Below are 15,788 nucleotides of genomic sequence, written 5' to 3'. Positions count from 1 at the left end.
ACTTTGTTGCAGCCATACATCACCAACGTTCACCATTGCAAACAAGAGAGGCAACAATTGGAGTAGCATAGTTTCCTAATTTGTTCACAATGGTTTTGATACTGTACTCAATAAAACTTAAAATTTTCACTGATTTTAATAGTGCTGGAATTAAGCAGTATGAAATACAACAGCAGTGCTCTAAATCAGTTTTGTTTGCTTTTCTGTGGTTGGTTTTTTCCCGAGAGAAAAATTATACAGCTTTCACGTGAGAATGTACAAACTCCTTTAGACAAAGCAGGAACCATTTAAACCTGCTCAAAATTTAGATTGCACTTAAATATTATTCATGTATTCAAAAACGCTTGATTAACTTACCATTCTCCAATTCTTCCCTTTATAACTACTCTTTTAAGAAAACACATTACAACAAAATTATTAATCTGAAGAGGCAGTATTATTTACAGTCACTCATTATATATATGTTCAGACAAATATTTTCAAATTTTTTAAATAGGACAAGGCTGGAAGTTGTCAAGTAAAGCAAAGAAAAAAAAAAGGTTTCTATGACAGTATTTTTTGCCCTAAAAGGGCTAAAAAATACCTTATAACATCCTGCTTACGTAAGAACTTCAGCACAGTTGTAGGCAGTGGGTTTAAAAGAGCTGGAGTACAGGTCTGCCAAACCCATCTGGAAAGAAGGTTAATTTAGCACAGGAAAATACAAGGTGAAAAACACAAAAAGCATCATGGTTGCTGCTTTCATTGGTGGATCTGAGTAGAAGGGCCACCTTTTCCTCCAGAGTAATCATAAGAAAAGCTCAGAAGAGGATGAAAACACTATTGTATATTTAATACAATGTCACCCATCCCTCAGCAGAGCTGCAGCACATTTTTTAAATTGAAGGGTATAATCAAATGCAGTGGAGAGAAAAAAGTCTGCCCTCACTTACATGAAAGAAAAGATTGCCTCATCATGCAAGTTCACCCAAAGTTTGCATAACTTCACCAGGCATCTGGAGGGGGTCCTTTGGCTCACCAGGCAGACCTATAGCTCACTGGGATAAAAAAGGGCCTCAAGGCAGGGGCTCCCTCACACAGCAGAGTTTTCAGCTGGCAGATTAATTTTAACCCCCAGAGCTGGTCTTCCAAGAGAGGCACTTATCCACAGAAAGGCACATGCAGCTCTCTGTTGCCGAGCTGAACACCCTCCTCAACAGAGGTGGCTCAGTGCTGGTGTGGCCATCATGGGACTGGCCCATTGCCACCACCTCTGCATCCACAGGACAATACAGCACCCAGGAGAGCCTCGACTACTGGAAAAACACAGGGGCTTTCTCTCCCAAGCATTCACCTCTGCCAGTCTTCTATATATCTGCCCATACATTTTTCCCCTCTTGTATTTTGCAGAGTACATGCAGGTAGGATATACTGGAAAAGACATTGAACACATCTATGTTTGATTGGACTCATTTTAAATTTTATTTAACTGATGAGGTCAGTCAAATATTCTTTCTATTATTTTTACTAGTTTCTTCAGTTATTCCTTCCAAGGGATTTCCTGCACATATGTGTTCAGAATCTTTGGGCCAAGAACATATTTTAAGCTGTCTATTTAGATGGACTGTCATCCATACACACATCAATGTGTTTTCTTACCCTTTAATGACTTGCTAATAAGATAGATATTGCTCAGATTCAGTGTGAAGTGAGTTATATCTGTCTCTGTATGCAGCTGGCTTAATCTGGACATAAATTTTGCACAAACTGTCATTAGCCACAGCCTAATAAATCTGCCTAGTGCTGCTACCACATGAGGCACATATGTTGTAAACAGCTGTCTGTCTTTAATCTGTATTAAAGTTTGACTCTATCACAGTAAACAACAGAACTTGATTGTACAGACTCAGACTTCAGGACAGTTTGCTTGAGCTGAGCTGAGTTTCAGTGGAGAGGCTACCATAGCGCACCAGTCCACAGCAATGGCCAACTAATTTTAGAGTAAAGCTTTGTGTTTCCTACCAGATTAGACAACTGTATAACTAATTTATACAATACATAGAATGTAAGTTCTTCTCTTTTATTTTTGTCACAGAATGTTTTAGCTTCTCTAGTATTTAACAAAGGATTATGTCTTCCCCCCACTCTTTTTTTTTCCTTTAGCTAATTGGCCTATCAGCTAGACTGTATGGAAAGCCTCTCTGATATTTAAACTCCTCACAAGCTTGAACGGACATTGCTATTCATTGGTGGCATGAAGTCTCCCTATAAACTGCATGGAGAAAGCAGAAGGGTTCGGGCACATTTTAAGCTTTGTTTGTGTGTATGTCCACGTGTATTTTTAAAGATTGCTTTCATCAGGGGAGCACTTCTGCTATCTGTTTATTCATCATTTGGGAATCTTGGAAAGATTTCCTAGAGCCGATTAGACATCCCTTTTCCAGTAATGATATTCTGAGCATGGTGAGAAATATTCCAGTATTATCCGCCAGCAAAGATGCTGCAGCTTGTTTGCATAAAATAAATTAGTATTTCTATTTGGAGCCAAATCTGGAAGCCCAGTACCTTTAAAGCATATATTTCAAGGTGTATATGAATTACAGGTGGAATTATGAGGAGCAATACAGAAGAATATGGGGTGGCTTATGATTTTAGATATACACCTGAACAAGAGTTATATTAACAGTGCCAGTTAGGCTGGGATCCAAGGGCTGCATCTCCTCTCCCTCCCTTCTCTTCACTCAGTCTAACAGCAGATTGCTGCCCCATCTTCATCTGTCCACCTATTAACAGTGATGATTTATCACCCACAACTGGGGAGTGCACAGCAAGCAATGGTGTAAGAAATGGCTAGTGTAGTATGGCATTAGAAAGTGATGGCATTGAGAAAGACCCTTTGTTCTTCTTAGAATGTTCAGAAAAGATTATACATATTATTATTACTTATAATTTATTGAGCTGCTCCATATGTCATATAAAAGATGTCTCTGCTTTGCACTAGATTTTTATTCTCATTTTTTTAGAAAACCCTAAGATTATGATGTAAAATTCACAATTTCAATTAATAGCTAAACTGCTTATGACATAAAAGAGAAAATCCTGCAGACCAAACCTAGAATTTATTTATTTCAGAATACTTCATTTCTCTTGTTTCTTCTTTTCAAATTTAGAGAGTGCAAATTTTCACTCAATAAAGAGCATTTTGATGCTAGCCTCAGTCTGAACACCAGAATTACGTAATGGGAATATATCTGTTTTTTTTTTTTTTATTAGACTGGCCTATAACACAAGGTGTATAAGTCCCATTGGGACTACTTCTTCCAAGTGAAATGCACAAGAATTCATGCCTTTCAGTAAAGTGAAAGGGGGAGTGAGGCTACTATATTTCAAGCCAGAATCATTACAAGAAATTGAATAGTAGTGCCTCTGTTGACTCATGGGATTAGTCAATATTTACTAAAAAAATTAAAAATTATCTTTAGCCTTTAAATGAGGCCAACAGCTAGTCTGAATATCACCGTGACCATACGAAGTTTCCACTTACCTGTCACATTTGGGTTTTTTTTGTATATCTTATATATTTGTATAAGACATTATACTATGGGATTTCATTTTGAATAAGGCCTTCAGGATTTAGAACAATAAATTTAAAAATATATATAAATTTCTATACTTTACTGACACAGTTGGCCAAGATGCTAGTACAGTGGAATAGTGTCTATTCCAAAGTCACAAATGCCCACAGTGATCTCTTTCTAAAAAACAGCAATATCAACTTCTGTATGGACACAAAGTCATATATTTTACATTGCTCTACTAAAACATACTTGCCTTTTCAAATTTTCAATATTTAGTTTTTGCAGCCAGTGTTCTGTATTTCACTAAAAGGCTATGAATGAACGTTTTTGCTAGTTCAGAAGATCATTTTTAGTATCAAAAATAATTCAACAAATAAATGAAAGGAAAAAGTTAGTCATTGCCCCTCCAGTTGCATTTCTTATCTCTGCTGAATTTGATCCCTCTCGTACTGTTAAAGTACAATTAAAGGATATATTGCTGCTTTATGCTATTCTGTCAAAATACTCTAAAGAAGTTAAAGCTACAAAATTTCAAAAGAGTAGATTCAAACAATGTTTGGCAGGAAATTTTCATTCCTCTAAAAAATGCAAATATTGTGAGTATGGAAAAAAAATTAATCCTGCTGCTTTCAAAGCAAAATTGATGCAGCTTTAAACACGCATTCAGAAAAACACAAAGGCAGCGCTAAAATTTTGGTAGTGCAGCAGCATTACCTAAGGGTGGGAAATATTTCTGCAGACCATACTTGTGCTTATGGACTCCTTTCTTGTCCATTTTGCTTTCCAGTTTTCTGCTCAGTATCTTAAGGAGCTCTTTCAGAGGAAATAAGGCATACACAAACCTATACAGCTTTTCACAGGTGGCAAAGAGTTTTCTCCAATCTGCAGTGTAACTCTAGCCATGCAATGTCTCACATCTTGGCAACTGGGGACAAGAAAGCAGAAAGCCGGTCTGTAAACTCTAACGGTGCAGGGGCCTGTAAGGCAGCTCGAGCTCCAGTCCCTCGAGTGCTTTCGACATTAAAGACCGCCCAGCACGCCCTTCCTTTCTGCAGCCCTAAACCGGGATATTGCATAGGGCCAACCCCATGCACGCAGGAGGAATTCATAAAACAAGCAACACCTCCGCGTGAGCCTGCAGAAGTTAAAGAAAAGGCTGTCTTAAAAAGCAATTCTGCTGGCACCATAAGGCACACCATCAAGAAAGCCAATGATACGTTACTTAAGCATTTGCTACCCAACAAGTACCGAGCATTTTACTGACACGTTTGGAGACAATGTCCTTACTGTGAAGCATTTGTACTGTCTCAGCAAACAAAAGGAAAGAAAAATGAGGGGGGAAAGAAGAACAAGCAGGAGAGAGAAGAAACATGCAAGCACAGCAGTAGCTGGGATGAAATTTAAGAAGTTTAAGAATTTTTTAAGTAAGCATTTACGTAAGGCCCAGGAACAAATAACTGAATATAGTCACCCTATGATAAAATAATCTCCTTTTCCATTCCTTTTGCTCCTCCCTTTCATTTGTCACAGGCTTGAGAGAACTAGATAAAAAGAGCAAAAGGAGTGGTGAAAGCTGCGACCGCACTTTGACCACTATGAATCCCTGTTTATAGGTTTGTAGTGTTGATGATACACACAAGGTACTATTGTTTTGCTAGAAAGTGTATGTTTTACTGAAAAAAAACAGGCCACAGGAAATCATATTAAATGCATATTTGTGTTTTAAGATCAGAAAATATGAACAAATATAGCAGGTTGTGGAAACTGTTTAACATAAAACGAAGAACTAGAATGTTTTAATCATATTCCTATAATTGTATGTCATTATAGGGCAGAGTTGAAGTAATTTGGATATCTCTTCATGCAGTAATTTAATATGTTAAATTAAAGCTTGAGAGAAATCTGAATATTGAGTGTTCTGCAGTGCTCATCTGGGAGATATTTAGATCTAGAGTTTTTTCTTTTTTTTTATGTCATTAAACCATATTCTTAACCAACTGTGTCTTAAAATAATAACCCTTCTAAAAATGTATTTGCTGCCACTAGTTTTTTAATTAACATTAAAATAAGGTTAAACCTTAAAATGAGTTCAGAATACATATACATACATGCATATTCATACACGTGCACAAGGCACCTCAAAGCTGCCAAATATTGTCAGCTGTAACCAGCTGTGCATGGTAAGCAAGTGTACCCTTTAGCCATGTCCCCCCAGTTAGCTTTCTAATTCCCCAATAAGACATTAAAAGAATCCGCTTGCTCATTATATTTGTCAACTGTAAGAAAAACTATTGTTATTCTAAAAGCCATAAATGTTTCACCTTTGAAAGGTCACTATGTTTGTAACTGTTCTTGTTATCAACTCTATTTTTGTTACTTTGTTAGGCAGACTACTTTTCCTATACAATGGGTCAATCTGTACCCATCCCTAAATGTTCTAAAAGTTACTTATTTCTCATTAACCTCATCTACTTGTTTCTTTTCCATTGGAATTGCTTTATTATTTATTCTTTATATAGCAATTCCCATTCTGAAGTTTTTGATGTCTTTTATATTCCATCACCAGCTCTCAACCATTCTATTATTTAAAAAAAACATAGAGCAATGAAGAGATAATCAGGAGCAATAAGGGACTTAAAGTCCCTTATCTGAATAGTTCAGACCAGATCCATGGAAAAATATTAAAATACTTTTCACCTGATATCTAGTCTAGCCTCCCTGCAAATCAGAATCTTGAGAACAATGATAACAATGCAATACTATTTACACATCTATTTAATTCTCTTGTTCTTCCCAGTTATGTCCTCAACATGATAATTTGCACTAACTATGGAAGAAATTAAGAATTATACAAACAGCATTTTTGAAAGTCTTTTGAATTGTTAAATTTGTGAAAGCAAGTTTTGAAAACTTAGAGTTTACATTATTTAAGGGATCTTCTGTAGATAAAAAAAAACAATCATCTCGCAGAACTTTTTCTGTAACTATTATTAAGCTCACAGTCTGCAGTCAGGAACACAAGCAACTTCAAACTAGGATAACACACTGTAAAATTTACCAAAAAAGACTAATATTATCATTACTGCATTGACATTGTATACAATTCATCTAATCTTCACCAAAGAACTACCAGATGAAAGAAACATAAGTCACTTGAGATAACAGAGAATAAAGAGGACATGTTCTAAAGTCTGTCTTAACAGTTATATACTGTCATAATAAAATAAGTCTAATTCAAGCTGAGACCGAAACTTTTGTAATAAAACAGCCCATTCCTACATCTATCCTCTTCCTCTTCCACCCAACAATTTAATACTGGCAGGAGAGAAGGGGGGAAGAAGGCAGGGAGGGCTGCAAATAGTAAGAAAGAGCAGGCCAATTATATTTCTGCATATATTTCTAAGTAATACCAGATAATATTCCATAATAATAGATGCAACTATTCATCATTTTCATTTCATTAAAAAAAAACAGAACATATAATTGCATTTCAAGCAGTATCTAATCTAGTAAGAACCTGACAGAAACCTCAAAAACGTATTCAGGGTAGATAATTTGTATATTTACCAAATTCATTCAATCTTTTTGATCCTACTTTGAAAGAATAGGCAGGGAGGGGAAAAAAAATCCACCATGAGTTCCACATTTTGTCAAGTTGGATATAGTAGTTTAACTATCTGTTAAACCTGCATTACCGACATTAAAGAAGATAACCTTCTATACTTCAAAACTGTTAAATATTATGCAAGGAAAAGTGCCATGAATCTAAATGTTTAATACCACATTTTAGTCTGACAGATACACTACATCTTTACAAATAATTTGGATTATTTTTTAGTGTAAATAGCTCCCATTAAACATGAAGTTAGCAAAAAGTTAAAGGGAAACTACAGGTACAGACATGAAAAATTTCTACAACTAAAAAACTATATTCATGGGGTATTAAAAATTGATACCAAAAATCCCCCCATGTTATTAATAATCAATTCATGTGATCAAATATACTTTATACTAGTGACATACGGTCATATATATGACACTGTACATATTTATTTAAAATATAAATTCATATGTGTATTTTTCCAAGTCACAAATTATAGACATTCATGAACTTAAATACTGCTAGAAATTGTTTGTATTTCTATGACACACAAACAAGTCTGCATAGACATACATAAAAACTTAGGTGGTATTGCCTTTGTATAAATGAGAATTATAAATATGCACATAAAATGAAAAAATGTAGACAGAAATATATTTACACATATGGGCACAATATATTTATATGTAAGTCCATAAACGAATACTCCCGGATTTTCAATCCAGTCATTTGTACAAATATAGGTTTACAAATGTTAAATTCTGATTGTAACACAGGATAGCAATTAATGGTCAAGCTGCCACTACAGAAGACTGCAAAAAAAAGTTGGAAAAAGTCAACACACACTGTATGCCAGTCTACGAAGACATTTACGTACAAAAAGTTTTTAACTCGTAATAAACACAACAGAGAGGCAGACATATTTTTGTGCTCCTTTTGTAAAAGTCATGTTATTGACAGAAAGTCTCCTACCTTTAAATGGTAAAAGTCATTTTTATAAATTTTATAAATTGAAGGTAGTTCTCCCTAGCTGTAGAAGGTTTACGGCTGCTTCCCACCAAAAAAAAAAAAAAAAAAAAAAAAAATTGTGAGCATTTGAATTGATGGGCTGCAGCGAACTGAATCCTTGCACCCTGAGTCAATGCAGCGTTGGCTTGGTGTAAGCTCTGCAACCAAGCCAAAACCCAACCCACGCGAGCAAGAAGCTCCCTTTTGTTCGCGGACTCCCTCCCACCATTCCCAGAACGGATTTGCCTTCTCAACCTGACCAGGACACGTCGGCACCGGCAAGAGTCAGACAAAATCACAGAGAGCCGCCGCTGACCTCGAGCGAGCCGTCTGGGTCAACAGAAGATCGCTCTTCACTAGGTAAGATGGAAAGCACGACAAAATTACTTTTTGGCGATGTACAAATGCTAGCGGCCATATGCTCTGTAAGTGTGAAGGAGAGTAAAGCCACCGGTTTCGGTGGAGCTACGCTGGCTTTACGCCAGTCGAAAATATGACTTACTGCGTATCTTCCTCTTCCGTCACAGCTCTCCTTGGCCTTTTTGTTAACATTAAATGAACATTATCTTTCCGTTCGCACCTTATAAGTTCTCACAAAATGATTCTCTCGTGATCTAAAGTATCTTTTATCTTACCATTTTCTTGCTTGTATCTACAGGACAATAGCAATTTTTATTAATGTTCTCTGAAAAAATGAGTGTCCATTATAAATGTGTTTTTCATTCTGTTGCAATGAGACAAAAAGCAACGGATAAATATGAAGAATAATTAGCCATAAACATTTTCTTTGAGGTAATATGGTGGAACAAACACAGGCATTTGCACCTTCCTTTAGGTGCAAACACATTGTTTATGCAGCTAAAAGTTTTTTCTAGTTTACACCACAGTTTTGATCACCACTTTGCATTAATTCTCGTGCAGTGTATTACCAGAATACTTCCTGTTCTCTTTTTTGGTTGTGGTTTATGGTTTTTCTGTTTTTAATATGCATGTGTTTGTGACCTACTCAAAGAAGCCCCACGTATAAATACGAAAATAACCAGAAGTGCAAAGGCTTATCACGTGATCCCATAATGAAACAAAGAAAGGGCTGCTCCTGGAAGAACGCAAGTACCTTCAACCCACTCTGCCACCAGTAAAAATCCAGAAAGAAGAGCACCTCTCAGGGCTGGAGCCAGAGCTGCCAAAGGAAAACACCTTCTCATTTTCAGATGTCCACAATTGCTATTACATCGACTGTTAAACCCAGTTTAGCATAGACACCTCTGTTGGACAAGTGCACAGAACTCCCAATTAAAGGGTTTCATTTTTGCCACAAAAAGAGCTAGATTGTAATGGCATCTTTTGTCCTATGCTTAATGAAGGGTGAGATATTGTTTAAATAATTAGTAACACTGCTGAGAGATAATTAGTAATTAGCATAGCTTGATAACCAGAGCTACACCAGTTGCTGTTGTTAGCATCAACAATTTGTTGTTTTAAAAAGAAAAGCACGAGATCAAAAGAAAATGTCATTAGAGGAGTTTTTGGTTTTGCTTTTCAAAGATACAATTAACTACTCATTTATGAATGAGTCCACTATACTATTGTCTGCCATATGTTAATTTTGTTGGAAACTGTTTTCAAAAGACTTGCATAACCCAACTATCAACCAAACAAACCCCATTTTAATAACCCATAGCAGCAATATAGTAAGCAACAACCTGTTTTCTTTTTTCCATGGGGAATTTCCTGATCCAGCCAAACACTGACTCTGCTAATGACATCTAAACATTACCTGTATCTTAACAAAGACTGTCTGTGATCCGCAACCCAAGAGCTACGTTATGAGACATCAGCCTCATAACCAGTGACTCGAGAAGTTATTACTGCTTATGAGGAAGGAGGCTTGAAAATACTGTTGCAAAGAGACATCACTCCTTTACTGCTATATAGTCGTGCCAATGCACTGATCTGAAAATCTCATTCTCAGATTTTGATATGTAAAATGGCATGAACTTCTGAGGTATCGGGGCAGAGAGGAAAGGAAGGACGTAGTTTTCAGATTACCTTCTTTTGAAGAGAGAATGGACTCTCAGGCTGGACAGGAGTGATGTCTAGCTTCCTACTCCTGGACTCAGAGGATAAATGTGTCACGACTGGCGATGTAACTGGCATGACCAGTGTCATAGCTGGGATTAGCAAAGCGCAGTGGGCTGCCTCATGACAAAGAATAACAGTAACTGGATTTCGTGTAGGCAGGTAATTAGCTGAACAAACTATTTCCATGTTGTTCAGGTCCAGAGGAAGTCCAGGTCTCACAAAAGTTGAACCGATACTATAAAAATGCTAGGAATTGTCACTATGAGGCAACAGTCATTTGACCCTAACCACTCAATTAGTATTGGAATAACTCTTAAAGAAGGCCGAGGAAAAGCATCCTGATAGGTTTCTAGCTAAGTTAACTAAACTGGGTAGGTAACATGTAATGTGAGTTTTGCTTGCCTGTCTCAGATGCCCATTCACAGTTTGCTTCGGTATCTTTGCACAACAAAGCCATAGGTCACACAAAAATACCTACATTTATTTTCCTCACTATTTACAACATTAAATCAAAAATCTCAAGAGCAGAAACATGCCTTTAAAGTCCCCTTTTGAGACTTGCCATGTCTAAGTACATCATCACTAAGATATGTTTATTTAATAGTTACTTTGACATCCTCAAAAATATACATTGACATTTGAAGGCATTTCATGTTAAGTAGTGCACTCCTACTGATATAAAGCTGATAAAAATACAATTGTTCAGTCATTATTAGCTTACTAAATAATTACACTTGTAAAGCATATAAACCTGTTGGATTACTGAGAAGCACAGTAAATCCACGCACCTTCTACTCACATTTTTCATACATGTCCCATTTTATCAGTGACTTTTTAAAAGAACAAACCTATTCAGCAAACACAGAAAGTAAAAATAACTACTCCTTCTTGCTAGATAAGAAAGCCTTTAAGAGAGCCAAGGAAGCTGAGGGGTCCAGGTACGGAAGTATCTTTCATTGTTTTAATGTTTGCACGTGCATAGAGGCACAAAGGCCAGGCAGCATGCACAGCATACCTGCGCTCACATAAAGCTATCATAGACATGAAGGCGTTTTTAAATAATCTTCTAGTTAATTTTACCTATTAATTCAGTTTCTTTTTACATCCGTGAAATTATGCCTGAAAAGGCTGGCAGAAAATCTTTGCACCTCCACATTTGTGATCTCCCAGCTGCAGTCTGCCTTTAAAAAACACACACAAATGCACATGCACACACACAAGAGTTACATGCCCTGAGGGAATGGGGGAAGGGAGGCTGGGGGTGTCTTCCTTCCTTCCTTTCCTCTGCAGCAGCCTCTAAATCCGGGAGCTAAAGGAACTAGGACTCAGATATGTCGGAGGGTTGAGCTTGGCTATCTCTGCCTCAGCTGCAGCTTTGTGAAAACAACCCCGGAGGACACCGGGGAGCAGCCAGAGCACGTCTGTCTGTCCCCTGGCTTCACGCTGCCGCCGTGCCGAGGGAGCTCTGCGGGGGAGCGCAGGCGGCCAGGGCCGCCCAGATGCCTTTTCGCTGGGGAAGCGGCCACATAACCATGGGAATGTCACGAGACGCTCCCAGACAATTTCAGTTTTGTTTCCAGGTCCGCGTCTTCGGAGAGCATGGGCGAGAGGCAGCGCCGAAGAGCAGAGCCGGCGTTCAGCCTCCCTGGCCGGCCAGGCAGCTGGAAGCCCCGAAGCCAGCACATATCAAAGCACCTCCTGTTAGCAGAGATGTAAGGGGCTTTTCACGATGAGAGCAAGCGAATGAAAAATATTCAGCAGCAGAGCATACGCGAAGAATGCCTGACATTTCAATCAGCGCCTGGGTATGCGCAGTTGCCACTAAAACCTTGCCGGCTGCCGTGAATAAAGCATTAGGCAGATAGCAAATTCACCTCAGCAACAGCTGTGTGCTGGACGTTCCTCAAAACACAGCTGAGGTATCTTTAAGGCAAAATTCGACACCTTTCTGGTAGTGACAAGCGAACGTACGTACAGATGCATATGTGCATTTCATATGAGCAGAGACCGCGCACCTACCTTTACCACCCCCTGCCCAAACGAGGAAATGTGTCATGCAGCTCAAGGATACTTTCGTTCCCAACTACATTTGGCTCGGCTACAAAGGCTGATAGGTAGCACTAACCTTTAGCTTGTCATAGCGCTCGCTTAAAGCTGCCACCTGATGATCACGGTGTCGTCCAACCAGTTTACACAAGGCACAGATTAGCTGGTCATCAGTCACGCAGTACATGTTAACTTTCTCATCCTCGTGCTCCAAACACATTAATCCTCTGATGTGCGAGTCCGGAATAGGCTCGATTAAACGGTGGCCTGTAAAGGGCTTCTTGTTGGGGTGAGTGGCTTTCAAGCACTCCTCACAGTAGGACACCTCACAGGTAACACAGGTTTTCACTGCCTCCTGGGCAGGGTCCTGGTCGCAGAACTGGCAGAGGACCTTCTCGCAGGACGACATGCTGTTGCTGTCGAACGCCCGCTCCCGGCGGGTCTCGCTGGGGGAATTGGGCCCGCTCACCGACGCCTTCTGAAATCTGTCGATGATGTTCTGCAGGGTGACGTTGCGCTTGAGCCCGTCTAGACCGCGCTGGCTGAGGGTGATGACATAGCGGCAGGTCGGGCACTGGAAGGCGGTGATTGACTCCACCGACTCGTTGGTGGCGCAGTGGGAGACGAGGATGCGGTGCGCGCAGTTGAAGCAGAGGCTGTGAGCGCAAGGCAGCAGCAGTGGGTCTTCAAACAGCTCCAGACAGATAGGGCAGGTCAGTTCCGACTCCAGTGTTTCCATCTTCAGGCAAAGCTTTCCTGTGGCGTCAGCGAAATCCAGGGAAGCTGATCAGCTATCTGGAAACACACGTAAAATTCGATTAGGCAAGGGAGAACATGAGGGGTCAGCCATGGGGGGTTGTCAGCTTTCGCCACTGCTCACGGTGCTATCAACCCACCACGCCAGGCGGGAGAGCAACCAAAGTTTCGAATCTGCATATGTTCACATCAAGGTATTTAAAACTGTACTGTTTTTCTTCCTCTCTTTTCGCTTAAGAATGCAAAACAAAAACTCTTTATTAAAAATCTCTCTCTCTTTCTCTCTCATGAGATTGAGGGAAACAGCAGATGTTTCTGGTGGCTGTGCATTATTAAAAAAGAAAATTATCACCTTCAAACAGCCTATTACAGCAAAATCAGGTTTTTCCTGCAGATGCTGCTTTTGGCTTTGCTAATCTAGGAACAAAACTTTTTTTTTTTTAACTTAAGTTTTGAACAGCAGCAGTGGGATGATTAGTCCAGAGTGTTATAACTGATAACAATAAATCTCTTATTGCTAATACAATGCAGAGAGTTACTTTCTCAGGTTGAAGTTTTCGTTTAATATGATAGCAACAGTGCAGCAATTAGAGTACACATCGTTTTTTCCTGTGTAAATATGTATCTGAACACGTACAGGGAATAATGTTTGTAGGCAAACATGTGACCTGTATAGATATGTGTAGTATATTTATATACTTGTATCTTTCACAAGCTTGTGTGCCTGTATTTATAGATACATATATGCACATAAATTGCTGTAAGATACATACAGCGGGAGGTTCATGTGGAGTCCTAACTGAAATGCCTAGAGGAAGATCGATAACGTAAATTATCCAAATTTAGAGAGAAAAGCAATAGTTTAGCCCAAATTTCTAATTATTCTAATCTATGACACAAGAGGAGTATCTGGAGAATAATTTCGTGAAAAATGTGATTTGCTTTGTTTCTTTTTGTTCTCCTTAAGACATATCCTTTTGTGTGAGTACCCCCTATTGCTAAACGTTACAAACTGCTATTTGCTTTAATGGCCATATTAATCACCTGAAGTGGATTAGGAATCAATGACTTTTAGAGGGGGGTATGGGATTTTCAAGGGAGCACAGCAGTACACCTCTGTCAGAGATCAACTTTAACTTCATTTTGTTTCCCTTCCTGCATCCAGCGTTACAGAGAGTGATTTTGAAAGAGTCGCCCCGCGCAGCTCTCCCTGCCTAAGCTCCCATCAAGGGCCCGCCACTGCTGCAAGCAGACAGGTCAGTGAAGCAGAAGCAAAAGCTATGCTTCGCACTCACAGAGCTGTGCCTCTTCACAGTACAATCTATTTAAGCTCTGTTGCTCATAACTGAGGACAGCTTCAGATGGCACAGCTGCATGGTCTTTCCACTGTAAAGTCATTGTTCAGTTGTGTGAACTCTTGCCTCCTTCCTTTACCAGGAGAAAAGAGGGACCAAGAAGAATCCACACAAACAAATCTTGGTTCATTAAGGGCGAGGAGAGCTCAGGGCTCATTAGCAGCCTTGGGAACCAAGCACTCCTGAAGCATCCATACTTAGTGACAATTAGAGGGTGGGCAGCAGTGACAGGGAGAGGAAAGCTATCCGTAACTCCAGTATGAACCACACTAAAACAGGAAAGTTCAGAAAACAGAGGCAAGGTTCGAATGGCCCAGCAAGGCGTCTGCTCCAGAGTTATGCTTAGTGATTACGATGCACTGCCTCTTTGCACTAAACACTTCCTTTTATTCTGCCAAATCTGGGTATTTAAAAAATGCACCAACCCTATCACAAAATTCACTCTTCTGTGTCTTCTGTGATGCTGATCGTACTTGAAATAAAGCTCAGTTTGCCAATGACTAATTCATTTATAGCTATCCTTCAGTTGCCATAATTGCACGGCACATATGGTCAAAATTAAAGACCTGGCAGTTTGATAGAAGCAGAAAGATAACTCCCCTACTCTCTCTTCAGCCATAGCCATATAGCACAGAAAAGATGAAAGCATTTTCTACAAATGAAGAACAGTTTATCTTTCCTCCTCTTCACTGTCAGTATCACAGAAGTCCCAGAAGATCAAAATCTCACTCATGTTGTTTGAACCCATTCCACACCACAACTGTATACCTCATCATCCACTTATCCTGCAGTCTGAATGCTGCCCTGGAAATGGGAGAATGGGATTTGGGGTTGGCAAGAGACAACATTTTAAAGAAGCAGACTAATCGTTGCTCAGCTATTGGCATTCCAGTGAAAACCTGCTAGCCTTTGGGGTTTATTTCACATAACAGTTTGGGTAATGGGGCTTTCTTCCATGTTCTCCTTTCACGTAAAACCCATCCTGCTCCTTCATGTGCTAAAAGGCTTATTTCATTCATTTGCCTTCTTAAAGCTTTCTTCATTTTCTTTTTTTTTTTAAACAAAGGCTTTTTTATGATACTAACTAAAAAAGACTGGTTAACATGAAACCAGCAGAAAAAACATCTTCATCACTGACTCCTAGAAAGATGTTTGAATCACCATCATGGTTCTACATAAACACCACTATCTTAATATCTTAATCGAGGATCGTTTGTGATCTATGTGATCTAAATGAACAGTAACTTATTCCTGACTTTAATGCTATTCAGTATGAGCAAGGGCGCCAAAATCTGATCTTAGACTGTAAACTTCTTGGAATAAGAGCTTATCTTTCCAGGTAATCAAAGCTGAGCAAACTGATAGAAATCAGTAAATGACATT

At 39.0% G+C, this 15,788-nt stretch overlaps 1 protein-coding gene across 8 annotated transcripts in view; it reads right to left on the bottom strand.

Moving 5' to 3' along the window:
* MID1 (midline 1) overlaps positions 1-15,788 on the bottom strand; it is a 246,430-nt gene that overhangs the window by 90,165 nt on the left and 140,477 nt on the right. For all 8 annotated transcript variants that reach the window (XR_009961365.1, XM_062601165.1, XM_062601173.1 and 5 more), the window contains exon 2: positions 12,374-13,089. Coding sequence is in view for 7 of the 8 variants with exons in the window: in XM_062601165.1 (XP_062457149.1) it covers positions 12,374-13,033 (660 nt within the window). In the remaining variant the exon portion in view is untranslated. The remainder of the gene's footprint in view (positions 1-12,373; positions 13,090-15,788) is intronic.

Source organism: Rhea pennata, chromosome 1, assembly GCF_028389875.1.
Source record: "Rhea pennata isolate bPtePen1 chromosome 1, bPtePen1.pri, whole genome shotgun sequence".
Lineage (NCBI taxonomy): Eukaryota > Metazoa > Chordata > Aves > Rheiformes > Rheidae > Rhea > Rhea pennata.
The sequence above is the reverse complement of the archived record's forward strand: the minus strand, read 5'-3'. Positions and strand labels throughout refer to the sequence as shown.